This window comes from Dinoponera quadriceps, unplaced genomic scaffold, assembly GCF_001313825.1.
Source record: "Dinoponera quadriceps isolate SergipeBrazil2010 unplaced genomic scaffold, ASM131382v1 scaffold586, whole genome shotgun sequence".
Classification (NCBI taxonomy): domain Eukaryota; kingdom Metazoa; phylum Arthropoda; class Insecta; order Hymenoptera; family Formicidae; genus Dinoponera; species Dinoponera quadriceps.
In genome coordinates, this window is record NW_014554764.1 from 12,333 (window position 1) to 39,846 (window position 27,514).

The 27,514-nt window shown below is 41.4% G+C and overlaps 2 protein-coding genes across 2 annotated transcripts; one reads left to right on the forward strand and one right to left on the reverse strand.

The window, feature by feature from the left end:
* Positions 1–96: 96 nt before the first annotated feature.
* On the reverse strand, positions 97–27,514 carry LOC106741586 (CAD protein). The gene is made up of 26 exons (XM_014613719.1): positions 26,529–27,514; positions 23,580–23,718; positions 22,719–23,028; positions 21,496–21,842; positions 20,509–21,094; positions 20,185–20,418; positions 19,235–19,879; positions 18,452–19,004; positions 17,684–18,059; positions 17,032–17,458; positions 16,680–16,878; positions 16,244–16,395; positions 15,939–16,043; positions 8,970–9,218; positions 7,242–7,493; positions 6,676–6,840; positions 6,422–6,583; positions 6,070–6,241; positions 5,429–5,544; positions 3,850–4,264; positions 3,252–3,577; positions 2,910–3,051; positions 2,488–2,558; positions 2,007–2,185; positions 1,355–1,559; positions 97–558 (listed from the first exon to the last, which is right to left on the reverse strand). Exons 1-26 carry the CDS (start codon positions 26,656–26,658, stop codon positions 361–363), a joined length of 6,855 nt encoding a protein of 2,284 aa, XP_014469205.1. The 5' UTR covers positions 26,659–27,514; the 3' UTR covers positions 97–360.
* LOC106741587 lies at positions 10,482–15,513 on the forward strand. The gene is made up of 4 exons (XM_014613721.1): positions 10,482–11,130; positions 11,968–12,266; positions 12,626–14,466; positions 14,695–15,513. The coding sequence occupies exons 1-4, from the start codon at positions 10,895–10,897 to the stop codon at positions 15,337–15,339; spliced, it is 3,021 nt and encodes a 1,006-aa protein (XP_014469207.1). The 5' UTR covers positions 10,482–10,894; the 3' UTR covers positions 15,340–15,513.

Genomic DNA, 27,514 nt, shown 5'->3' on the forward strand with positions numbered 1-27,514 from the left:
AAGTAATTTTTCGAATTCATATACTTGTGTATGTTTCTTGTACGAAAAAAGAAGCAAAAATTGCCTCAAGCAAGTGTGTCACCGAATAAAAAAATATTTCATTTATCGTTCCAATCTATTTATCGTTAGTTAAAAATACATTATTAAGATCTGTATTGTTCACGGTAAATTTCTTTAGGAAATTCAAGAGCTAAGCTCTTTAATCGGAATGTCGAGAGAATTTACAACTTGGCGACGCTCTTTCACGAGCGTATTACAGTCTGATTGAAATTGCGGACGTGTGTCTGTGATGGCGGGCGTTATTGACCTTGTTCGCCAAGTCGGCGGAAGCGCCATGACCTACAAGTGACCATTGTCAGATCAAGTGCGTCCAAGGACCATGGCCAACAATGCCATGCGCACGTAGACCCCGTTTTCGGCTTGACGAAAGTAAGCTGCTCTCGGATCGGTGTCGAACTCGGTGCTTATCTCGAAGACTCGAGGCAGCGGATGCATCACCGTCATCTTCCTCTTTGCGCGCGACATCAATTGCGGAGTGACTATGAAGTGGCCGCACACCTGCCACACAGTGACAATTTTGTAAAAACGCTGTACTCCAATTCATTTATTTTCTAATTATTCTTTAAATTAATTATCCTGGACGCAAATGTTGAAGCATGAAATGTAGCTTTTCAAGGATTTTTCGTATAATTCTTGACAATTGAAGGACTTGATGCAAAAACCGGTCAGCTTCATTTTTTGAAATTGTAAAATCAACGAAAAACTGTTTGCATCGTAAAATCAACAGAACGATCTTTACGATATTTAAACGATTTTCGTAAAAAAATTTACATAACTTATTTCGCAAAATAGTTTTTAGTTGATACTGAATATAATTTCCAAAAATGTAGCTGACTGATTCTTGTATCGAGCCCTCCGGTTATTTCTTTACAATTTTGATATTTAAAATTTATTTTTAAATTATTAAGAATAAAAAATGTCGCTTTCAAGCTGCTTAACGCAATAAAAATATTGGAGTGATAAGAACACAATTAATCGAAATTACAGTAACAGAAGAACTTCTTCAATGTTTTTATGTACTTTTGTCGTTTGAATTTATCTCGATATCAATGTAAGATTTGCGTTGCAATAATACTTGAAATTTTCCGGTATTACTCAGCACGAATAAAAGCAGACAAGCAGACATAAAAAACCACTTCTATCCGAAAGATAACATCGCATGTTAGCTACCAAGTTTAATCTTGCACTTACGTTGGACATTTTGCATCAAACGAATGCGTGACAAACGTTGAATCTTCATTTTCAAGTTCGACACAACGTATTGAGTTCGTCGTAACATCTATTAAGCACTTACCTGGTTATATTCCTCTTGCGTGGCGAAACGTTCGCGCTGAATACGCGTCATATAAAGGACGTCGGTCTCTGGCAAAGCCTCCTCCAAAGTGGCGAACTTCTCTTGCGGGATTCCACGTTTGCCCACGTAATTGGTCACCTGATCCGGCATGTTGAGGCCAGGTGGACACACGTAGCGAAGCTCCACGTTGTACAGAGTCAGCAACCTGCACCAGCGCCGTTTAATAAGTTGTGCGCGTCGAAGAAAAACACCTTGACGCATGAAGTGTAGCTCTTTCAAGGATTTTTCGTATAATTCTCCACAATTGAAGGACTTGATACAGCTCGATTTTTTGAAATTGTAAAATCAGCGAAAGACTGCATCATAAAATCAACAGAACGATCTTGACATATTTAAACGATTTTCGTAAAAAAATTTATATAACTTACTTAGCAAAATAGTTTTCAGTTGATACCGAATACAATTTCCAAAAACGTAGCTGACTGATTCTTGTACCGAGCCCTTCAATTATTTCTTTACAATTTAGATTGGCCTTGGTCTCCAATGAGCGTCTTTGGATACGAAGGACAACTCGCTCGTTCGCTCGTAACGACCGAAATTCAATCTGGAATATCGCGCTATCTGGGACGCGCGATTGTTCTATCGCACTAACCTGGCCAGAGAGTGAACGGTCCTGCCGTTTTTCAAGTCCCCCACCATCGTGATCGTGAGGCCGTTCACGGTCCCGAATTCATCTCGTATCGTAAAAATGTCGAGCAACGCTTGCGTCGGGTGCTCGCCGATTCCGTCACCGGCGTTCAATAACGGCTTCCTGCAGTGCTGCGCGGCTCTCTGTAAGTTATCATTATTAAATAGCAACTGGAAAATGTGCGCGCGCGCATTAACACGGCGGATTTGTCAAATTTTGAAATCGTCTCGAAAAGGCTCAGAAACAGCGAGAATAATAAAATAACTATTGTTACGGTATTTGAATTTAGGAATTATAACTAAATTAATTAATTATAACTAAATTAATTAATTAAAACTAATTAAAACTAAAATATGCTAATTATAATTGGACAGGAAAAGGTTGTAAGTGTCGATTGTTAATGCAATCAAGTTGTAAATAAGACAGCTTGCTTATTTATACTCACCGCCACTGCGTTTGGTAATGGATGTCTAAGTACCACCACATCCGCGTATCCTGCCATAACTGCTACGGTATCTACAACAGCGCGATAACTGATAGAACACGTGTCACGAATGGAATGATAATTCATTATAGTACTGCGCCCAGTGAAAAAGTTCGGTTCGACTTTAGAGTCAGATTTGACTTAATCACATCGAATGGACATGACTTATTTATCAACCAAGTTAATCGTCGCCGCCATCGTTATCTACGTTCTTTGTTAACTTGTCCTAGACATTCGCATTATTTCTCTCGTAGAAAATGGCCATCAAAGAAAACAGAAAATCGTACCGAACTTTTTCTGACTGACCTGATATTTATAAATCAATGTATTTAGATATTTTGTATTTTGTTCTCGAAGGTTAGGCTTTCGCCCCAAAAACGGACCTTCCAACGTTTCTCCCTTTTGAACCGACGAGGTGGAACCATCCATGTGTATCACGCGGCCACCAAGCCGTTGCATCGCGGCGGCGAAGCTGCACGAGGTTCTCGTACTGACTTCGTAGAAGATGGAAGCCATAATTTTGCCCTGATCGAAAATGATAGTCGATTTTATTAACGATGAAAATAAAAAGTTTCACTTGTCATTTGAAAATTACCAATCCGACATTATCATATTTTGTAGTTTCAGCATGTATTCAGTCTTTTTAAAGATAGAAACGCTTCTATCTCAACATTTTGTAATCTTTGATACACATGTACGATTTTATGCAAATTTAAACTGATTACCCTCAGGACATGATCCAATGGTCGCTCCTTCCTGATGGCATTACGGAAGAGTTCCGCGAGGTAGAATAAATCTTTCAGTATTTCCTTATTAAAAATATCCACGGAAAGCACATGATGTCCGACCAGGTTTGTATGGACGGCAGAAGCCGGTGTGGCGGTCATCAAGAGGTTCGGATTACTGTCACTCTTGGATTTGGTGGCACTGCTAATTGGCAACGGAGAGATATTCCTTTGGGAGAGCAGGATTTTAGAATGTTCCTTCGCGTCGATATCCAACGCGAAGCATACGTTCGACTTGTGCGACAATGGCTGCAGAAGAGACGATTCTGAAAGTAAACGGAATAAACAATTGTCTCATATCATATTGTTCATCCGTAATCTCATAAACTAATTAAGCTTTATCTCGCAATGACTAAACAAACACACTCCATGTAAGATTTCACAATCGATTTGGCGACATATTAGATTACACGCACTAGTACCGTCGTAAAAATAAGAATCACTCTCAAATATTATAAATAAGTTCCTTTCAATTATTTCAACTTTGTCTCTCCGTTCCGTGTGGGAAATACCGTTTTTTAGTATCTTGGATTATTACCATTCAGTTGCTCTTCGGACGAATCAGCGACATAATCGGCTCGTGCGTTGTGTTTCTCGTAATTCGGCGACAAAAGGCCATCCAGGAGGAACAGCGGTTTGCTGACTGCGTCTACCATCGGTACGTGTATCACCGGCGGAACTTTCATTTTATGCTGAACCTCCCTGATATCTTGACCGAATCCAGGATTCACCAGAATTTGTCCCTCGACGTAGGCTACCTCACCTCTCAGGACCACTCTGTGCACGGAACCCTGGCACCATTTACCCCAAAAAGGTGTCCATTCCGATTTACTGAACGGCATTGCCTCTGGGATAACCCACCCGTCGTCCATGTCGACTTCGATGTACGTGTTTGGTTGGTCGGGAATGTTGAAGATCCTTTTGGGATTTCGGTAGAGCTTGTCGACAATAGTCTACGAACGTTAAATAAGCGCATTAGTTATTAACTTATTTTTATATAAGTTAAAATGGTTCATCAATATTGAAATCTTTGCCCTGGGCTACTTACAATATAAAATAATATAGTGTTCTTTTTTTTCTTGTATGGAATCCTTAACGAAACTATGAACGTTTTTTTATAATAGACTACCTTTTCTTCATTTAGCATACATTTAATCGACGGTCAAGAAGTTAACTTAATATTAACTTGGCTTTTAATTTAATTTTGGTTTAGGTCACTATTGATTAAGTTATTAACTAAGTTAATTTTATAAGCCAACAGCTTTTAACTTAGTTAAAAATAAAAATTAACTTATGTACTCAACTCTGTTTATATTAAAGAATATCTGAATTATATATATCTCCTCCCCTTTTGTGTAAAATTAATTCTTTTGAAGCTGCTTTACTCCAATGTATGCAGCCAGAACGTATATAAATTATATCGTCGGCGTGTTATTCTATAATTTAGATCTCTGTAATTTGTTTAGTTCTAGCAATTTTAACTCCTTTAAGTCGGTAATTGGTCAATTCATTGGACTGGCGCAAAGACGGAAAAGAAATCGAATGTACATGGCGAAACTAATGATAACACTCGATGTATATTAGTTCAGCTAAAAGATCTTAGAGAAAAACTTTACTTTTACTGCAAGCGCAGTGAATATATTTGCGCGCGATGCTTATCTCATATCGTACTGCCAGTACTATCAGATAATAACGCTCATCTGTAATGTAGGAAGTGATAAGCGCAAACACAAAATCGCATTTAAAACGGAGCGACCATGAGTTTATTTCAGGACCTCGTTGAAGAGCGATCTAGATTTCTAACGAACCACTTCCGTTTTCGAGCTATTGAACCGAAATCAGGACGTAACTAATCCCACGATTAAAATAACAAACATAACGTAAGTTGTTTAGTTAGTTTCGAAGAAACTCAGATGAGAAATCTTTTTGCAAAAAGCTTCACCTGGTCGCGTTTCGATTTATTACGTCATATCAAGTGTAAAAATTTATCTCCGAGTTGGAATGACGTTATTTCGTTATCAAGCAGAAATGCTTATCGACATTCCTTGCTCGTTACGCTCCAAGCGGACGTCGTTGGGACAATAGTCACAATAGACTCGAGCGGAAAAGTAAAATACCTCTATGGTCAGCTTCCCTTTCTTCACAGCGGTGAGCAACAGCGGCAGCATGGTCTCCAGCCCGGGGAATCCTGGCGGTGGATTCTCGGACGACTTTTCTCTCACGGTGTGCGGAGCTTTAACACGAAAAGCCACGACATCGCAGTTAACATATAGAAATTGTAAAGTAACGCGCGACGAGATCGCGCGATTTCTAGTCGAAACTCGTTCCTTTTCACCTCCCGATCGAATACGTGCTCGATACGGCGAATTATCGAGATTTTTTATCAATATTAACAGTAATTACTCGTTATTTCTAAATTACTCCGCGTGTCCGATATAATATCAATATTTTGGAGCAGAAGAGAGAGAGAGAGAAAACAATGCCTTTGTACGAGGCTTAAAAGCAGAGCGAAGTAGATGTTATACGCATATATGTTCGACACGGGACGTTCATCCCTTTATCGCCGGCTCACCAGAATAACATCGGCCGTTATCGTTTCGATCGCAACGTCGATGTGTCGATTTTACCATGTAATCATAACGACACGCAAATTCGCTTGCTCGACGAATTTTCAAGGGGGGAAACTTTCAACTAGAACCTACGATCGGAATTATTATTGGAATATCGCGGTGAGTGTTTGATAAGTGTTTGATTTTACCGTGGTCGGTTGCGAAGCAATCAATTATGTCCAGATTGTCCCAGAGAGCCTGTTGATCCTCCTTCGTTCCCAGAATAGGTCTCACCTGGCCTTTCCCACTACCTATCTTTTCCAAGTCATCCTGGCAGAGGAACAAATGATGCGGGCATACCTCGCACGTGACTGCCAATCCCTGTAACAATAGTGTAATAATAGTTTTCAGACGATATACATCGACGTCTTTGAATAATTGTAATTTAACATCGCTAATTCGTGATTTTTAACCTAGCGATTGAACTTTTGGTAATTGTCGCGACGTTTGAGCAAACACATTCGTTATTTTCTCTGTCGGATGTCTCGATGATGTACTCACATGCTCCTTGGCGGCGCGTATAATCTCCACCTCTTCTTTGCGCGCCACGTGGCACACGTGGATCGGTCTGTTGTGCAAACTCGCCAGCAGAAGCACCGCAGCTGTCGTTTGCCCCTCTGCGTGCACGCACAAAGGGTATTTTTTCGGCCAGCTCTCGAAATGCTGCGAACAAACAGTACGGCAATTTTATATATCCATTCTGTAACACAAACAATGCCAGGTATAAGAACAATGTAGACGTGCGTTTCACTTACCTTAATCCAAGAGGTGACATCATTGAGACGAAGCGTGGTGAATGTCTCGTTCAGATACATCTTCAGGCCGGCTACCTGCGGCGCTAATTCCGGTATAACATCGTAATTATTCGACGAGGCGCCGACGAATAGTGCATAATCGCATCGTGCACCAGCTGCAGCTTTCTACAACGCAGCAGAGTGGACGGGGGTGGTTTTATGATTTGTTCAACTCGATTTAGTTTTATTTCATTGGCTCGAGGAACTTGAATGTAAAAGATCTTACCGATGGGATATTCTTTAAGTGGGGGCAAAAAAAATCGAAGAAAAATGTATCACAGTCGTACTATTCTCTGCTTTCGTGAGTACAAATAATATAGTAAATTGTGAAGAAATAAATAATATCTCGAGATTGTGTGAAAAAATGAGCGATGCGTTGTCGGAGTGAAGTACAAGCGCATCTTAGATGAATGAATGAAGTGCACGCAAGATTAATTACGAGGATTAAAAAAATTAACAAGATTATCTTATCAATGAATGATTTTTGCAAGGACGGAATTCTTACGTTCAAAGACATCGGTGTTTACCTCTTTGGCCAAAGCGAAAGTCTGATGATCCACCACCGCCGGATTAGTGTTCGGCATAGCGAAGATCATCGTGATACCGCCGGCGAGTGCAGCCGCGGTGCAGGAGGCGAAGTCTTCTTTGTAAACATCACCTGGCTCACGGGTATGCACATGCACGTCGATCAAGCCGGGCAACTTGATCAATCTGCGCGACGTTATGCAGTCGGTGTGCGTTTTCATACGCGGTGCTTTTTCACCAACCATTCTCATTGCCTGCATGACACAAGACCGAGGAGCATGTACAGTTGCATCTCTTTAATTAGCACGGGTTTATCGCTCGCGCGCGATTACGCAGTCTCACGATGCACGATGGTGGGTAATACGCGCGCCCTGGTTTCCACTTAAACAAAAGCGTTTAGCGCGAAATATGAAATATTGAATACGATTGCTCTCTCGTTGCCCTTTTGAGAAAAATCCAAGAGAAAGAGAGTCATTTGCGAAAATCGTCGAATGATAAAAGCGTTAAGAAGAAATGCCTCTTCCTCGAATAAATATGTTTAATTGAGATACGCGATTATTCGATGAAATTAAAATTTCACAAAAATTGATGTGATATTATGTAATAGTTTAATGTAGAACAAAAATGAGAACTGTGTAGTTGGCAGTCAGTAGTCGCAACCTATCCAAAATCTTTGGTCCCACATTTGCTGTTTGAAACAAGAAAGTAAAAACTGACGAATACTTGGACCTATACTCTTATTTGTTTCTGTGGAGTTCTGTATTATTGCAACTATTCTAATAATTTTTACATGTGTAGGGAAAATGTAAAACTTGTACGGAAACAGTGATTTCTACGTTAAGACATCCCTGATATCTTATCAAATAAAAGTAATGAACATGTTTAGTTATTAATCATTTTATTTTGTCTACACTTCAAACTGGATAAAGCGATATCGAAAACTTAAATCACTTGTGATTTCTAGATTAAAGTTCTATCACAAAGAAAGTAATGATTACAAAAATTATCATAACAAGATATATATATATATATATATANTCCGAAACCTACATTCTTTAAGATAATATTGCAACCCAATTTTTTCGCACGGTTAACGTTCTGTGACTTTTTTCCGAAATTTATTTGATTTCCTAACCTGTAACGTTCCAAACGCTATCAGTCCCTTTTTTAATTTTGCCTTTCTATAATTTTTACTTTATTATAGGAAATGTAAAACCAAAGTAGTTATATATATATATATATATATATATATATATAACTACTTTGGTTTTACATTTCCTATAATAAAGTAAAAATTATAGAAAGGCAAAATTAAAAAAGGGACTGATAGCGTTTGGAACGTTACAGGTTAGGAAATCAAATAAATTTCGGAAAAAAGTCACAGAACGTTAACCGTGCGAAAAAATTGGGTTGCAATATTATCTTAAAGAATGTAGGTTTCGGATGAACTTCGCAGTTAGTATCTTTTATCAACAATCCGGATAGGAATTTTTATGTAAGAGTGAGTAATGCGATTTCATTTATCTAAGCGACCTTTGATTCATGACGTGCTGATATGACGGGAAGTATAATATGAAACGAAAAGGTAACGTCACGTGAACTTAGCTTCGTGTCAAATATTCAATCAAATTACTCCGGAAGATACATCTCATACCCAGAGAAGTTACTTTGCACGCTTGTGGGACACTACATCGAATATTTTTGCGAAAATCCGATTTGGATCATCTCACCTCAACCAGCAATTTCGCGCATTTCACATCCGTGACCAGAGGCACGGAATAATCGACCGCGAGTCTCCTTGTCCTGTAACCGTGAGTCATGAAATTGGAAACGCGACGGGCACCGCCGTTTCTCATCGGCAGATTGATAACAAGGTCGAATTGCTTCTTCGAAAGGAAATCGGCGAGATGCCGAAGTTCGCTCGGACTGGAATCCTCGTTCATGCCGATGTTCTCGAACGTCCATTGCACCGGTTCCACCTGCGTTACAGAAATGAATACTTTCGCTTCGGTCGCATCTCAACCATCAATATTAAGAACTCGATATTAAGAGAGCTTCAACATTAGAAACTCAATTATCTTCTGAAGAATCGTTGCACTTCGCTTACACGTTATATCGAGTAACTCTCTTAAACGAACATCTAACGTTCCGGGGGTGGACGTTATCTCCTTGATTGCATTATTACTCTCACTAACATTCTGACTGTATATTTAGTCGTTTAACTTCGCGCGGCCTCACATACCTGTATCGTGTCGCGATAGTCTAAATAGATATCGATTGATATCTGTTATAGTCGGTTGCGGGCGATGTATCATTTTTTATCTCAACTTTTGTGCAAAATTTTCTCCGACGAAAAAAAAAAATCTCCGATCCCCGCGGAATCTCCTTTATCCGCCAAATGCGAGAATGCTTCTCGTCTTGACAATGATCCCGGATATCTCGGGAAAACAATATTTATTTGCAAACGCACGTTGCATTGTTCCGGGATTAACCGGCAATTTCCGAGTTGCCGATAGGGAGTTCACTCGCAGATTAGATAAGAGTCGCAATTTTACTCGCGGTATTGTTATACTTGACGTCAGATGCCTGAAGAGTGTCCTTTGACCGTGTCCGCGTATTATCGTTGCACCATGCGAAACTATGTTGCGTCTCGAACGACTGCGGGTCTACGTGCGATAAATCCACGATGATCGCCTCAATAATAATGATGTTAATAACGAGCATTTCTTATCCAACAAGTGGCTGTTGCGGAAATGTCCGCCGTACCTGTCGAGTATGTGAATGTTGGATAGCGTTACTGGGAAAGCAGATTAAGTTTCTACGTAAAGAATAACGATTACGCGGAATATACGCAAATTATAGTCATATGCAGTTATTATCGCGACGGTGAATATCGATAGCTTTTTCCCTCCCGGAAATTGCCGTTGGCACTGCTTACGTAAAGCTGGGGCTTGTCAAATTCTGTAATAAATTTCATACCTCGCATTGTACGTGCGTTCGGCCGCACTCGTTAAAAACGATTATCGATTAGAAATTTCAAGTCGTCAGGCTGCTCCGTGCTCGCGTGATGGTATCGCTAACGCGAAGATAAAAGCCGACATTGCTGATAGAAATCGTTTATTTGGCTAAGACTTAATAGGCATGGTGATAACTAGACAGGAGGAAATCAAAGAAGACGGTGGGGAAGATTCGTGAGGAGCACCAGCGAAGATTGATGACATCACTGACCTAATAGAAGAAATCCGCAAGTACCGCGTCGATCGGCGACCAGCAGTTCCTATAACTTACTTCGTCGCGATAGGATAGTTGCTGATTATTGGCGAACTCGGCGAAAAATACCACAGCTTTATCGTGCCGGTGTCAGTGCGATCTGCACGAAATATTTTATGCCGGGCTTGTTTGCAGATAGCCAATGGTAAGCGGCCGATTAAAAGCGCCCTGCTTGATAAGGAGATAGCTATTTATCGACAGCGACACCCCGCGAGAGGACTATTGTCCCGCCGTTCACCAACGTACGCTCACGCGCGTACATACGATGCCGTGTTACGTTCTCGTCGACCTCCCGATCGGACCGTCTTGGTAAACCCTGAAGTGACACCCCACGTGGACGCTTCTCGCGTCGGGACGCGCAGTCGTATCGCGTGTCCATCTTGTTATGCAATTCGACGGTGAACCTGCTGACGAAAGGATGGGCATAAAGGGATCAAAAATCAAAGTCGGTTCTCGGGGGAAAAATGGTGGATCCAAGGGGACCGATACACCTGGCAGCCAGGCAAACGTCTACGAGAGCGTGGAGCTGATGATGCTGAGGAGAAGCCTCAAGAAGGATCCCGAGGGTTTCATTCTGAACAACCTCATGATGAGTGTCCAGTTCTTCGAGAATTACGAGGAGTAAGCACTCGTTCCAGTCAGTGTTCTGCAAGGTGGCTCGTTGTAGTTGCGAGACGGCGAGATCGTTCGTGGCGCGATGTGCGGTCGAGAGTGTAAAAAGAATCTTTCGCCGTGGAATAACAGTTGGATATTGTTGAGATATTAACGGGATTAATGATCAAGATCGTTGCTCGAGATGGTGAAACCCAGTGCATCGCTGAATAAGTACACGTATAATATGCAATTTGTTGTACCTTAAGGAAGCCAAGTCTCTGACAGTGGAACTTATTTATAATGCTGAGTAATTTGCAAAAAATGATTCTGTATCGTTCGTATCGTGTCTAGAAGAACGTGTATGTGAGAGAACACAGAATTATCTCGGATAAGACATATCGATTCATTAAGCATCGATACCATTTGACTTGACTTAATCTAATCTCGAAATCTGTACCACGTACGAAAAATATTCGTCGGCGAGATAACAACTGTGCCAAGAGGGAGCACATTTAAATTGCTACAATTGTTCCTGCTTTTTAACTTGCAATTGGTCGCGATTGTCCAGAATGCACTAGACGATCGGACGTGCTCGTAAAACAAGGAATCATCTTTATCCATTGCATAAGACTATAGTTACATGATTTGACAATGAAATTGAATGTCGGCCGGATTGTCAGTTTGCACACGCCATTTCCCACATATTCGTGCGTGGTGTTGAAAATGCTTTCGCAACTTCTCGAATATTTAATTTCGCTTTTACACCCGCGTCTTGGGGTGTGTGGATTGTAATATTAAAAACAATTGACTAGTCAATCAGCCGAATTACGTGAATATCTAACGATCGAATTCCTTTGATTCCAGAAGTATTATCCGGATTCAAGAGACTCTGGCATCGTCTTCCGAGGCGAAGCTAAATAAGAAATTGCCCCCTCAAAAGCACGTTTTGATGCCGGACGTTCTTCAGGAATACGTCTCGCGCAATGTCGCCTTCACCTCGATGCGACAGACCTCTCGTCATACCATCGAGCCCCTGCACCCCATCCGCATTTACGTCGTACACGACAATATCGAACTTACGGAGCAGCATTACCTGCCGGAGTACAGCAGCGTGAACAATGAGATCACATATAACGTGTTGATGAAACCGAGCGAACAGCAAGGTGAGTGAATCTACGTCAACTGATAAATCTTGTCAAGCGTCTTCCAAATTCCCATAATAATAACTTTGAATCTCTGTACGAATTGAATGACACAAAAGATTTAACGAAATTCATGTGCTATTGCTGAGAGAGTTGAATTTCAAGATCTGATTTCAAGAAAGCTGAACTTCAAACAAATCTTAAGAAGTACTTTCACACACACACACACGCACAATTTATATTTTTCCTGAAAGATAGAAACGATTCCAAATTGGGAAGGAATCGAAAAAGAAAACAACGAAAGCTACAATGAAAAAAAAAGCAGCTAACTTGCGACGTAGTCTTTAAGATGACTGAAGTTACACTTAACTTGTCAACAGGATACGTGCGGCTGGAGCTTCTCGACGAGACGCCGTTGCCGAAAAACCCGAAGAAAGAAGATCACGATCCTTCAGCGGAGGACGAAGACGAGATATACAGCGACGGTGGCAGCATTTACGTTCCAAAGCCCAGCTCGAAGATGGTTCTTTCTCAGCAGATGAAGAAGGGCAATCTCCAGACCTCCAACGCGCGATCTTTGCCCAATCTACACAACGAGACCGTGTACGAGGACCAAGCGTACCACTCGCGCGAGAACCTCTACGAGACTCAGTCCAGTCGGGACATCAGGCCCGAGTCCGACTACGAGCACGTGTCCCCGGTTCCGGATCGTATGAAAAAGAAAGCCTGGTCGAAGGACGAATTGGCGTCGAAATCCGGGAGCTATCACGTCCGACCCGGCATGACGGAATCGAAGAAGAACAGTCGTAGTCCGGCGGGCAGCACGACTTCCGGCTACCGGTCCGGCTATTATACAGTTGACAGTGACAGTGACAGCAGCTGCCACATAACGCAATCCACCAATGCGATGCTCAGCCCTAACACGAATAGCAACGCGGCTTCCACGTGCAACTTTCCGGACGGTTACAGCGAGAAGGCGGTCCCAGACGCGTCGACGGAGATCTACTCGATGTCGAACGCGAAGATACCGCAACGGTGCTTCAAGAAGGTAATGCACACCAGAGAGGGCAAGATCTACGATCCGCGGGAGGAGAAGAAGCAGCTGCAGAACAGCAAGCAGCGCCGCCTCAGGATGGCCATGAGGAGGCGCAACTACGAGGTTTCCTACATCAGCAGCACGGAGTTCATGAGGCATTTCGTCAACATCTTCAAGAACCAACTGGGCCAGCTGCTCGATTTCGGCCAGGAGGACCTGGACGAGGTGAAGCCCGAGGGCTCGGTCATCTACTGCGACAAGATCATGGTGTCGCACAGCTCCAGACTCTGCAGGATCGAGTCGTACGAGGTGACGCCGACGATATGGCTGCAGTGGCCGGAATACGCTCAAGAGTGGCTCGATCGGCCGAGGAGCACGTGGCCGAGCTACGAAGACATCAGTAAGGTGAAGGACTTCGGCTGCTACGTGGTGCCGGAAGGATTTCTGCCGAAGAAGGGCAGCAACGCCTATCACGATCTCGAATGGCAGCTGGTGTTTCCAGCCGCGGAGCGATACCTGGAGACCTGCATGACGCGCTCGCAGGCTCAGGTCTACCTGATCGCGCTGATGCTTCACAAGAGCTTCATAATGCCGGTCTTCGATACCATGTTCGGCCTGACGACCTCTCACATTAGAAACAAGATGTTCTGGTTGATCGAAGAGGACGATAGACCCTCCAGGTGGCCCGACAACCAGACCGGCCAAGGTCTGATGAAGCTGCTGAACAGCCTCTACCGCAGCCTCAGCCAGAACGAGCCGACCTTGCCGGACTATTTCATCCGCGACAAGAACGTGTTCCAGAGGGTGCCGTCCGACCACCTGCTGCACACCCAGAAGCAGTTGAAGAGGATCATAGAGAACCCGGTAATGTACGTGTTCCACGCGATGGAGAACATCAGGCACAGCGAGAAGTTTTTCCCGAGGCTGGACTACGAGATGCTGCTGAAGATACTGACGATGGACACTCTAACTCTGGTGAATCCGGCACTCGGCCAGTCCATGTTTACGTCGTCGTCGTCGCCGAACGACGAGTCTCACCTGGCCAGGGACGAGATCTACAACAAGCCCGGCGGATTTTGGGACAACGCGAAACTGCAGACCGAGAAGAAGATCTACGCGCGGGTGGTCACGAACAGGACGTTGATCAACCCGCGCAGAGCGACGGACTCCATCATCGAGATCTCGGTGAGTTCCTTGAGAGATAAGATCCCTATCGGCAACGGTTCTTAACAGGCTATCCAGCGCGAACACGCCATTATCGTAACTGATTGCGTGAAAAAAAAGCGCGGGATCAATTCGCGACACTTACGCGCGCACTTCCCGCAAATCTAATCTTATCGGTCTTCCTCCACGATTAATAGCTTGAGAGTCACGGTCGACTCGCGTCTTCATTCCTTTTCTTGTCTTTCCTAGGTGCGCTGCGCAAACCTGGAGGGTCCAAGGCTAGGCGCGTTGTTGGACTTTTTCGTCAGACACTTCATAAAAATGGCCGCATGTTGTCATCAGTATCAGGCTTATCAACAGAAAAAAGTTTATCTCGATCAGGCGGATTGGCTCTCGATCATATTGTCGGATCAGAGCAGATACAAGGAGGACGCCAGGGCTTATCGTGACAAGATCAACGCTTTGAGAGCGAGAACCGCGAGTTCACGGCCGCAGGCGAACGAGCGCCCGGAGACGCCTAAGAGGAACGGCGAGGCACCATTGTTCGTCGGCACCTTGAAGGATCGTTTCATACGAGAGACCACCGAAGTCACGATAGAGTCGGGGGAAGAGCAACCGCAATCTAGTCGCGAGGATCGTAGGGACAAGGTCGGCAAAACGGTGAACAAATCGGTCTTCTACGAGGTGCGATTTGAGGCCGACGAGGATCAAGAGCAGCAGCAGGCGAAGCCTACGAAACCGAGCGAGGTCAAAAGAAATGAAATTATCTCCATATTGAAGAACTCTAAGTCAAGGGAGCAAAATGACGAGTCCGCTTCCGGCACAAGCCAGAAAGTGGTTTCCTTAGCGGATAATAAAAATGAATCGTTTCTGACGGAAACGACGTATATATAGCGTTTGCCGAGAGTTGGACGTAGATGATCTGTCAACGGGGACGAACAATCTTTCTCCTTGATGCGCACATAACAAAACTAGGAACAAATTTGAGATAATTTAAGTGGTATTCATTGTTATATTTCGAGAAGGAGTGATAATGAATTTAAGTAGAAGACTGAGCGCGCTTATCGCCTTGCGGAATTGTCGATATCCAATCGTCGGGTTATGTAAAAAGCCAAATGACCAGTTGTAGTCGAAGTAATTTAAAAGTAGCAACCAATTGTTCTAGGTGAAGTTATCGAGCAAAGTAATTTTAAAATATTAGTTCATATGTATAACACACATACACACACACATACACACATATTATAATTTTACGTAGTTTATTTGATAGATTAATGTTTATTTAACAGTGGACGCTAGATCATACCTGTCGAAAGAATCTTCTATTGAAACATATTCTTATTTAATTCATTCACTCTCACATACTCACACACATTCTCTTTTTAAAGCCATTCTTGTAAATAATCATTCTTTTCATTCATATAGTCACATGAATGATAATTAAATAATATCTCAGTACAGTGCAATAAATAATCAACATTTTTCTCACTTACCTCGACCCCATGCTCTGTGTAGAAGTCGGCAGTACCCATACTGGCATATAGCTTGTAACCCATCTTCTTCAGGCTTCTGATAGATGGCAGCAATTCCATTTTGTGCTGTGATAAAATTAATTGACACGTTATTGAAGAACATGCATGAATCTCGGAAAAAGATTGAGACATTGCTGTCCTTTATCGCGGCGAAACTAAACATCGATGTTTCTTTACAAATAATACAAGATGACGATATTGCAGAGTATCTCAAATTTGCAAGATCAGAAGCAGAAAGAGATGTTTTAAATATGTAACATAATTACTTTGAAACTTCCTATAGAAAGCAAAATGCCTCTCTGAGGAATGTGAAAGCCGGTGCTTATCATGCCTTTTAAGTAAGCTTCATAACGATTGTCGCCGAAACAAGCTACTTCGCCAGTAGATACCATTTCGACACCCAGCGTCACGTCAGCACCTTTAATCGCACCAATAATATCGATGGTATCAGCCAAATTTAGATGACTTAATTACTATGCGATAGAATGAAAAAAGTAACAATATTTTGAAATTAATTTTTGAATGAAAAGACATTCTTTCAAATTGGGATTTAAATAATTAAAAATGATTAAACAAAATTAATTGTGCACAGTAAAATAAGTGTTATGTCGAGTTGTTAATAAATTGCGTAGAACGCCATTGAAATACTATTGAAATGTAAATAAATTCTCACGCATCGCATGTAAGTGGCTGTATTCTTACCGGCGAGACGAGAAAAAGAGAATTGTGGTACTTTCACTGCAACTTTTCCGCAGCCAGCCAGAACATCTACGGGTTCCGTCTTTTCCCCGATGATTATGCGAGTTGCCATCGCAACAAAATCGTAGTCCAAAGTTTTCGAGACAAAAGGGAAAGATCTCGACACTCTTACGTTGCATTCGATCACCTTTAACTCGTTATCCTGTGCAAAATAATGCATATTCTAACATCGATCTTTACTATTTAGCCGATAAAAATTCTACGTTAGCCATTAACTATTTTTAGCCGAATATTATCTCTTCTTTTAACTCCTATTTTCTTTTAATATTCTAAAAACGAAGTGTGCAAAATTTACCTTTGCAATCAACTGCATGTTGAAAGGGCCAGTGACTCCCAAGGATGCAGCTACCGCTTTGGAGATATTCTTTATTTTTATCAGAGTCTCCAGATTAATGTCCTGCGGTGGTGTCACCAATGTGGCATCGCCGGAATGAACGCCAGCGTTTTCCACGTGTTCAGACACCGCCATACATAGAATGATCCCTTCGTAAGCCACAGCATCGACATCGATCTCCTTTGCCTCGAGGATGAATTTCGATATTACGACCGGGTGTTCCTTGTTCACTTCGCTCGCGCTTTTCAAATAAGACTCGAGGTCCTGATGCGAATAAGCGACATTCATCGCGGCTCCGCTTAGCACGTACGACGGACGAACAAGGCACGGATAGCCCACTTCTTCGCAGAATTCAATGGCGGACTTCAAGTTTGTCAGTTCTTTCCATCTGAAACGACAGAGAAATAAAATATAAATCAAAATAAATATAATATAAACATAGTAAAAAATAAAAGTATAAAATGTAAACATAATAAAAATGAAAAAAAAAAGTTACGAGTAGAATTAGATGCATTTTTGCGCACGAAAAGTCAAGTTCCTTGAATTCGTGCGTCGGACAAGTTTTCTACGATTTTTACAAATACATATCGGATATATTTGACGAGGGTCGCACCTCGGTTGTGATATACCAATGCCGTCGAGCATACGGGAGAACTTGAAGCGATTTTCGGCGCCATCGACCGACTCCGGTGAGGTTCCGAGGATTCGTGCCTGCTGTCTATGCAGATCCATGGCAATATTGTTGGGTAGCTGTCCACCCATGGACAATATTATACCTTCAGGACACTCATACTCGTATATATCCATCACTACCTCGAAGGAGATCTCCTCGAAATACAATCTGTCGCTTATATCGTAGTCTGTGCTAACAGTCTCTGGGTTGTAATTCACCATGATGGTCTTGCGCCCGAGATTTCGCAGTTCGCGCAGGCAACTCACGGCACACCAGTCGAATTCCACTGAACTACCGATTCTATACACTCCGGAACCTGAAAAAAACAACGTACACTTTCGATACACATATATCACGATACCTCACGGAATCCCTTCTTAACACGCCTGCTTAAACCATGTTTTTCAACGTGCCATTAGCATGCGATGTTTGACAACCATTCCTACCAATAATTGAATAGCTACACATTTCTTCGGACAAGTAGCTACAATACGATGACACTGATAAGAATTTCGTATCGATGAGAGCTTATCGAGCGTTCAATTTTGAGCATTGACGCGTCATAAACGAATTTCGTTTTACTTAAACTTATCGATATCCCTCATGGCTGCATGTATCTGTATTTTCTATCGAGGAACTCGATTCGATTACTTTAATGTAGCCGGCATGATGAGAGAAACGGAGAAAGAGAGAGAGAGTAGCACTTACCTATCACCATCATGTATCCTCCACGAAAATTCACATCATGAGCAATGCCATTGTACGTTAGATAGAGATAGTTCGTACTGGCCGGCCATTCCGCAGCCACCGTATCGATCTGCTTGACCATCGGCAGTATGCCGTGCTCTTGCCTTTGCAATCTGACGGCCAATTCCGAACTCTTCACTACAGCGGCGATCTGTTTGTCCGAGAAGCCGATTTTCTTCGCGCCCAGCAGTATGTTGTGCAGGAGCTTCGTGTGGTCGGCATTTTCCAGAATCGTATAATAGTCGATGATGTTCTTCATCTTCTGAAGGAACCAGCGGTCTATCTTGGTGAGCTCGTACAGCCGGTCGATCGTATAACCGGCCTTGATCGAAGCGGCGAGCACGAACATCCTCTTGTCGGTCGGCTTCTCCAGTTCCTCATCGTTGACTGGTTTCACATAAGGGTCGAAGCCGTTCACGTTCTCGTCGACCATCCTCAACGCCTTCTGAAAGGCCTCTTCGAACTTGCGACCGATTGCCATTACTTCTCCTACACTCTTCATGGAACTGCCGATCTGAAAGGTGCGGGAATATTAATAATAATAATATTTATTTAAATAGGGAAAGAGCACCTTTTGGGGTTGTAGAAAAATTAAGTATAATACCTATATTAATACAAAAGAATAGCCAATTGGCATTACGTTTGAAAATAAATTATAAATTAATAGTAAAGTACAAAGTAATAATAAATGCAAGTTATACATGAGAAGAGAGGAAAGGAATAAGTATATATATACTTTCATACCGTAGTGCAGACACGATGAAATTTGCTGAGGTCCCATCTTGGGATTTTGACCACGCAATAATCGAGACTGGGTTCAAAGCAAGCCGTCGTCTGTCCAGTGACGGAATTCCGAATGAGTGGCAAAGTTATTCCGAGCGCCAGTTTGGCGGCCACGTAAGCCAAAGGATACCCGGTGGCTTTGCTGGCTAAGGCCGAGCTTCTGGATAACCTGGCGTTCACCTCGATGATGTAGTACTCTTCGGAATGGGGGTTTAGAGCATATTGAATATTGCATTCCCCGATAATGCCGAAATGCCTGATGACTTTGATGGCGGTGGTCCGCAACATGTTGTACTCTTTATTCGACAGCGTCTGACTCGGTGCAACAACGATCGACTCGCCGGTGTGGATGCCGAGGGGGTCAACGTTCTCCATGTTGCACACCGTGAGGCAGTTGTCGCATGCGTCGCGAACAACCTCGTACTCTACCTCTTTCCAGCCTTTCAAGGACTTGTCGATTATCAGTTGGCTCGAGTGTGCCAAAGCCTGCTGGGCCAATGTTCTCAATTCGTCCTTCGTATTCGCGAATCCTGATCCTAAACCACCGAGTGAAAATGCAGCGCGCGCCATGACAGGATAGCCCAGTAGATCCGCGGCATCTAATGCCTGTTTAGAAAAGAATTGTCACACATTAAATTTTCAGAGCACAAGTTGTAAGAATTACTACGAGATTATAATCTTAACCGGTTATAATCATCAACGGTATTAAAAGTGGAAAATAAGGAAGTAAACATAAAGATTAAACGTTCAGTATACGAAATGAAAGTTAATACTCGAGGTGAATCGACAGAGTATTAGTGACGCGTGTGAACAAATGAGGAACAACTATCTATTTCGTGCTCGTATGTGTATTTTATTGCGACTTATTTATTTGTTATTGTATTTGTAAAAATCCGCAAAATGTAATTTACCTCTTGAATGGAATACACGGCAGCACTCGGCGCAACTCTTTCGTTTATCTCGCCGATGCGTTCCGCGAACATCTTCCTGTCCTCGGTCTGTATGATAGATTCTATCGGTGTTCCCAGGATTTTGATATTGTATCTCGCAAACACGCCTTTTTTCTCAAGTTCCACGCCGCAGTTGAGAGCGGTTTGTCCGCCGAATGTCAACAGTACTCCGTCAGGCCTCTCCGATCGTATCACCTAAACCAGATTAATCGAGAACGATTTAGTATTAGAACGTGACGGCCGATTAAAGTTCAACGGATGAATTGTAAATGTACTTCGGTCTACCTGCTCGACGTATTCCGGTGTGATCGGCAAGAAATACACCTTATCGGCCATTCCCTTGGATGTCTGCACCGTGGCGATGTTGGGATTAATCAATAGAGTCTGTATTTTCTCTTCCTTTAAGGCTTTTATCGCTTGCGAGCCTGAATAGTCAAATTCTCCGGCCTGGCCGATGCTCAGCCCACCTGAGCCCAAAATCAACACCTTTTTCGGCCATTTATTGTTGTCATCACGGTCGTTTATTATCGGATCGGGAAAATGTGTCAGTTTTTGACAGATCCTTTTTCCTACCGGGATCCGAGGGCGACCGTCGATCTCGTCCTTCACATTTTCAAGGAACACGTCGAAGAGACATTCGAGATCCTGCGGACCCGCTGTGTGTTCTGGGTGAAATTGAACGGAAAAGTACGGCAGTTCAAGATGGTGCACACCTTCGTTGCTGTTGTCATTGAGATTAGTGAAGAGCGTGTTCCAGTATTTCGGATCGCTATTGCACATATTGACACAGAATCCGTGATTCTGCGAGGTCATAAAAGTACGCCTGGTATTGGGAAGGCATACCGGTTGATTGTGGCCTCGATTACCGTAGCTGCAATGGAGTGACAGGCATTACTTATTGTGACAATTATTTTGTGTTACAGGGCAGGAAGATGTTCGCGCTGACGGAGGAAGAGCAGCATTTTTCCAAGCCATAACACAGGAAGGAAATGTCAGATTTGAAATTTCCAGGAACAGGAAATGTACCCGGAAACATTTCGATAATCGGTTCTTCGAATTAGTATATCACTGGAAATATGTTACCGTCGTGATTATCTCTAATAACATGTATTTATTCGCTAAAAAGAATATAGTTGTACGAGATATTAAAAAATTTAATGTGCACATTCGGCGACACTTTTGATGTAAGTGATATTTATAGCACATGACCAATCTGATAAAAATTATATCAACGTAATAAAAATAAAGATTAATATGTAACGTAATACGTACTCCATTTTATACGTATGGCAATTTAAGTCAATAGCGGCCAAACACAATATTTGATGCCCAAAGCAAATGCCAAAGATGGGTTTTTTCTTCTCTTCTTCCTTTTTGTTGAACTCTTCATTTAGGAATTCAGTTAAATTTTCTATAGCCTTATAGCATATGCTTGGATCGCCTGGACCATTGCTGAGAAATAAACCGTCAAATTCGAGAGTACATAAATTATAGTTCCATGGTACGACGTCTACGCGAGCACCGCGTCTCAATAGGCATCTCAATTGGTTGTACTTCAATCCGAAGTCGACTACGCATATCCGGGGATATCCGTTCAAATTGTATGATTTTGGCTCCGGCTGGAAAATAATGTGATTATAAAACAGTAAAAAGACTGTGTCGATTTGAAAACAAATTTTCGTCAAAGATGTATTATCCATATCTCAAAATGAAGAAAAAATTATGAAAAAATTACAAGTTGATCTACACTGAATGGAGAAGTCATATCAAAAGCTTGACAGTAATTCAGAACCTGGACCAAAAATCATTCCACTTTAAGAGAAGGTTATAAAGTGAAATGAATTTAATAAGAATTCGATGAAATTTGTACTGCGTATAAATTGAAATATTATCTAACTACTCGCACAATTGGAGAAAGATTGACCATTTAAGATATTTGTGATTAAAGCTGTCACTTTTTATACATATTCCTTAAGATTAGCGTGCTATTTTTAATCTCTATTTTTAATATTTTCTAAACTATATATATATATATATATATATATATGTATAAGGTTTTGATGGAAAGTTACTATGGTATTAAAGACTAATATGCAGATGTTACACACAAATTTAAGAATTACTGACCATTTTGTTTTGAAGATACAGCAGTATAAAGATCATAACTTATAGTAGTACTCGAAATATAAATATAAGTACATATGTACATATTTAAACACATATATACCTCTTCCTATTATTTGTATATCTCTATTAGATCAACTGATGTATAAATATAGCATTAATAAGAAAAATAAAGAATAATATTCTCGTATTTGTAATATTGTAAATGTCTACCTCAACTTCATTTAAAATTAACTTAATTTACTTAGGTAGTGAAATTAATGTATAGGAACATAATTTTGCTTGATAAGTACTAAATTTATAAGTGGCGTCTTTAATGCGCCACTGAAAATCTGGCAATAATTGGTACAAGAAGTACACATAAATTTTACCTGGGAAACCTCCTCTACAAGATTTTTATTGTTAGGGTCTTCTATGGAATCTAGCCTATAATATAGTTTCGAGGCAATACTTGGAGTAATGTCCGAAGGTGGCTGACCGTAAACTATCCTGCCCAACACTGTGCCCCCCGTATTGCGAATAGCTTTCGTCAATGCTCGTGTGTCAATTTCACATATTCCGGGTATGTCTTGTTCCTTCATCCATTCGGATAACGTCTTAGTTTGACGCCAATGGCTTGGCTTCTCGCAAACTTCGCTAACCACGAGTCCAGCAACCCAAATGCGATGAGATTCGAACCAACTGTACGAAAATATCATAATATTTGTGAGATGAGTATAAATATTAGAGTCAATACCAGTGTCAATTCTACAATCAGAATGGAAGAGAAACGGTCCTAGAAACTGGAACTTTAGTTCCTTTAGAAATCTTTACTTGAAAACGGAAGGATTTTGAAAAAATTTCAGTCGAATCTAAGTCAATTTATTATATAGAGTTTTCATCCTTTAAACCTATTCTCAGTCATTCTTGATAAAATCGCAGTGAACGGTTGCTCTGTAAACTATCTCCGTGTAAATAAATAATTTTTTTCGTCAGTGTTTAAATTCGCCTGTGTTAATTTTATCTTTCTTTTTAAGATTATTCATTTACATTAAAATTACGTTTGCAAACTTCCATGGTCGAAATATTTTCAAACTGTACTGTACTGTATATATATATGTCAGACAAGGAAAATGCACGTTGCACGACGACGTTGAACTGCTCGATTCACATGCGATATATTAAGATTAATATTGTTGCCTCGTAAGTTCTCTTTAATTGACCCCGAGTTCGATCTTGTTGCGACTACTTACTATGGCAAACCATATTCGTCCCTTTCATCACCGAAGATACCATAATTTCCTATGAGCGGGTATGTAAGCACCAAAATTTGAGCGTGATAAGAAGGATCCGTGAGTGACTCCGGATAACCAATCATGCCAGTCTGGAAAACTATAAAAAGTACCCGTTGTTTTCCACTTTATAGACACTGATAAGATAAATTGTTAACGCACAATAGTAGTAATAGCAGACAAACGATCGTCTTACTGACAAATAGTCAATGTTTATAAACATGGGCAGAAAGAATAGTGTAAGCTGAATGATACTTTGAGTTAAATCTATGCCTATTCAACGAATTTTCAATTACAATCTTCTTGAATACAAAGCCTTGTATGAAAAAAACTTCAATCCGCATTTTAGACTTTCGTTTGAGGAATCTTCTCCTTTTCGGTTTACTGCGATTTTTCGGTACATACTGTATATCTTGATATATTTTTGATCATAATTTTATTTCTATAAAAGTATATTATCTTATGGACTTTGATTTTACTCGATTTTGTAACTTGCATGTTCACTTATTGGGAAGAGCTATCGCGCGTAAATATCGTTATCCAACACTTAATAAATGAGGCACATCAATTAATATCGTCAAATCTGTATTTTAGCGCTTCATTGTTTTTCGAGGAGATACGATCTAAATTAGATGAGATATCATTCATAAAGGGTAATTAAGCCTTTTTGGGCAAGAGACAATTAAGTTAATAAGAGATAAGAGTCTCATCAAACACAATATTTCGGCAAATATAATGACGAATATTAATGATGTCAATGACGTCGTTAACATGTTATTAATACGTCATTATAGAGCGGATGAAATTTCTATAAAAACACTATGATTTACTGCCGAAAGTTCATTTATTCTATAAATATATATAAGTAGTGTTGCCAAAACTTTACGAAAATCATAGTATCATTACTGTGAAACAGTGCAGGTAAACAAACTCGCGTGTTCTCACTTTATAAACAGAAACATTAAAATGCTGACCGAGATAAGGAAATTTGTATAAAAACAATAAGTTTTCCTGAGCTTTGCTTCATCACGAATATAAGAAACATCGTCCATACTTCAGACGGAATGAGTATTGAAGACATTTTTAACTTTATTTATCGAAGAAAATCATAAAGGCGTCATTTTTCAGCAAGATAACGCAGCAATACATAACGCCAAAAAGACTCAAGGGTGGTTTAAACAAAAAAAACTTGCCACTTATAAAGTGGCCCTCTCGTTCCTCTGATCTAAACCCAATAGAAAATTTGGGGAATTTTATCACGTGTAATATACAAATGTGCAATACAAATGTGAAGCAATATGACCGCATTGAAGAGAATGTGGTGAGATATGAGTGAAATCAAATCGAGAAAACAACATTGCCAAAGTTACTTACTAACTTTTTCTTTATATTTCATTTTTTGGAAGAAAATTTTATTCTACAATATTATGAAATGTCCATTTCGCACGCACACGCATTTCGTAACGCAGCTGTGACATCTGTGCACGCTTGGGAACTTTCTGTCGAATACAATGCGTCATTTAGCATCATAAAGACCTTTGTTCTGCAACTAGACATGTGTCCGCTTGTCTAGTATATTCGTGCATCGTGACCGTCGATTGAGATGATCGGAAGCCGCGAGGTATGATTCGTCATACTCGCGTACGCAACTTTGCGTCGGCGAGTTCGCGCCGACCGCTTCCGCTACATCGAAATGCATTTAGATATCTTGTTAGATGAAGTACGATGTTGCCGAGAGATCGAGTGTGCTAAGTTTACTCCAAGAGATTTCTCTTACATAAGAATGTAACTGAACACGCGTCTCGAAGATTTTTTGAACTCAGCACAATCTACCCAACGATGTGTATTTAATACTACCGACACGTGTTGCATGTGCAACGTAATCATCTACGTGGCTAATCAGAAACCGGCTTTCTAAGCAGGAACGTACATAAATGAGCAATGCAGTTCGAGTTCCGAAACTTTCGAGTCAGCGAAGTTTGGATTTTGTTACCACAACGGCATAAAATTAATAATTCTTTTTCATTTTTCATCACTCCGAAATGAATGTCGATTTAATGCTAATTATTATTGTTCACTTTCGAGACGCATCGCAAACGAGAATACACATATGAAAGAGTGTAAACCGCCGTTTGTGAACCAAGTCTTAACTCTATTCAGATAACATACGTCAGTTCTGTACATGTTTTTTAAATGTATGTAACGTTTCATGGTCGTATTACATAATTTGGAGAACGTGTATGGAACTAAAACTATGCTATCTGCAGCTTGGTACCCATACAGCACAAATGTTCAAAAAACATCTAAAAGCGTCTCAGGTATGTTCGAATTCTGCCTAGGATATCTTTAGGATATTTTTTGAATATTTGTACCGTAGATAATGGGTAGATAATTGATTTAGAAAAGCACCCTGTATTAGTGCGTAAATTCATACGTTGTCCCTATCGTATCTATAGATTCTATAGCGATAAGACGCATTCCGGCAAATATTAATTTCTCGTATCGCGGGCGCGCGGATAAGATTTAACTGGGAATTGGAGATACGCTTTTTTCCAAAACGCTCCTTCGGGAGAATTTTTCTACGATATTTCTTCCACCGGGTTCACACGCCGATACTATATGTACACACGTCTTATCGTATCGTGAATACATTTGAAATATAATTGGGCCGGAGGCTCGTCGCACATCCCGTTTGCGTGTGGTCCACGCGAGTGGACGGCGATACCGTTGCTGCTCTCAACATACTGATACGAGATCGATAAAGTTTATCAACCGAACGAAGCGATACGTGAATCGTTTGGCACGAGATCACGCGTAACGCTCGCTGGCCGCGCGAGTAGCTCCAAATCGCACAGGCACAACGCTTACGCCTCCGAGCGCACCACGTGTTCGACGTTCACGCAGACTCACCGAGTTCACCGTCGACAGGATTTCGAAGCGAATTGGCGCCGAAGCGTTTCCCCAAGAAAACACTGCCATCTTCCAAAATGAGATAACAGTCGGTCTTGCCGTCGAGCCCGTTGGACACGTGGACCGGCATCGTTAATTTTACGTGATGTCTTTCCGCGCGTCACGTACCACCGAATCGATGCCGGCTAACTCACTGTGCTGCGTCGCGCGCCGGAACAAGTTTTTACGCATAGAGCGTCTCATCGAGGCTCCAACGAGGCGATACGTGCGCCGTGAAAGCGAGTAAATGTTCGTCCACAACCAATTGGCGAGCTACGTTCCCGCGTAGCCGTATCGATGGTATCATGTAGGTCACGTGACGCGTGTCCCAGCACCGCCATTGGTCCGGCCGCTTTGAACATCGGGAACTCGTGTATGAACGATGTCGGTGTGAGTATTGGCGGGAACATTTTATCGACCGACGCGTACAACTCGGGTCGATATTTCCATTTTCATGGATTCCAATCTGAATTCGCAGTCTTGAAGTGTCTCACACGTGACAAGAATAGATGAATTGTCTTCAGAAATGTTCGAACAGGTGCGAATCAAGGCCAATGCGAGTTTGAGGTAAGTAAATTTTTACGTATCGATATTGTGCGCTGTGATGTTTCAAATAGCGAGGATTCTTCTAGTCTTATGCCTCTTCAATGAAATTCTTCATTGAAATCCTTCATTGAGTCCTCTTCAATGAAAGTACGGACAGTTTAACTCCTCTTTGGAAACTCTCAATTAAGTTCATTAATATCGGTTAGCCGATTAGTAAGATTAAAATAAGAACAGCTGTTTTTTAATTGGCAATTAATTTCATTTAGAAAGAATTTTTTCGTTAATCCGTGAGTATAATTTATGAATAGTGCAATTGAATTGAAAGCCGATTGAATATTGCACTGTGATATAAATTGTGGAGTATCGAACCAGCATGAAGACTTATTCAGAGCTAGGGAGAT

Coding starts and splice junctions, on each gene's coding strand:
- LOC106741587 (XM_014613721.1), top strand. CDS start 10,895: ATGCAATTCGACGGTGAACCTGCTGACGAAAGGATGGGCATAAAGGGA. Junction 11,131..11,967: donor TTCTTCGAGAATTACGAGGA/GTAAGCACTCGT, acceptor CTTTGATTCCAG/AAGTATTATCCGGATTCAAG. Junction 14,467..14,694: donor ACTCCATCATCGAGATCTCG/GTGAGTTCCTTG, acceptor TGTCTTTCCTAG/GTGCGCTGCGCAAACCTGGA.
- LOC106741586 (XM_014613719.1), bottom strand. CDS start 26,658: ATGCCGGTCCACGTGTCCAACGGGCTCGACGGCAAGACCGACTGTTAT. Junction 23,719..26,528: donor TCCTGTCGACGGTGAACTCG/GTGAGTCTGCGT, acceptor TACTTTTTATAG/TTTTCCAGACTGGCATGATT. Junction 4,265..5,428: donor AAGGGAAGCTGACCATAGAG/GTATTTTACTTT, acceptor TAACGTTCGTAG/ACTATTGTCGACAAGCTCTA.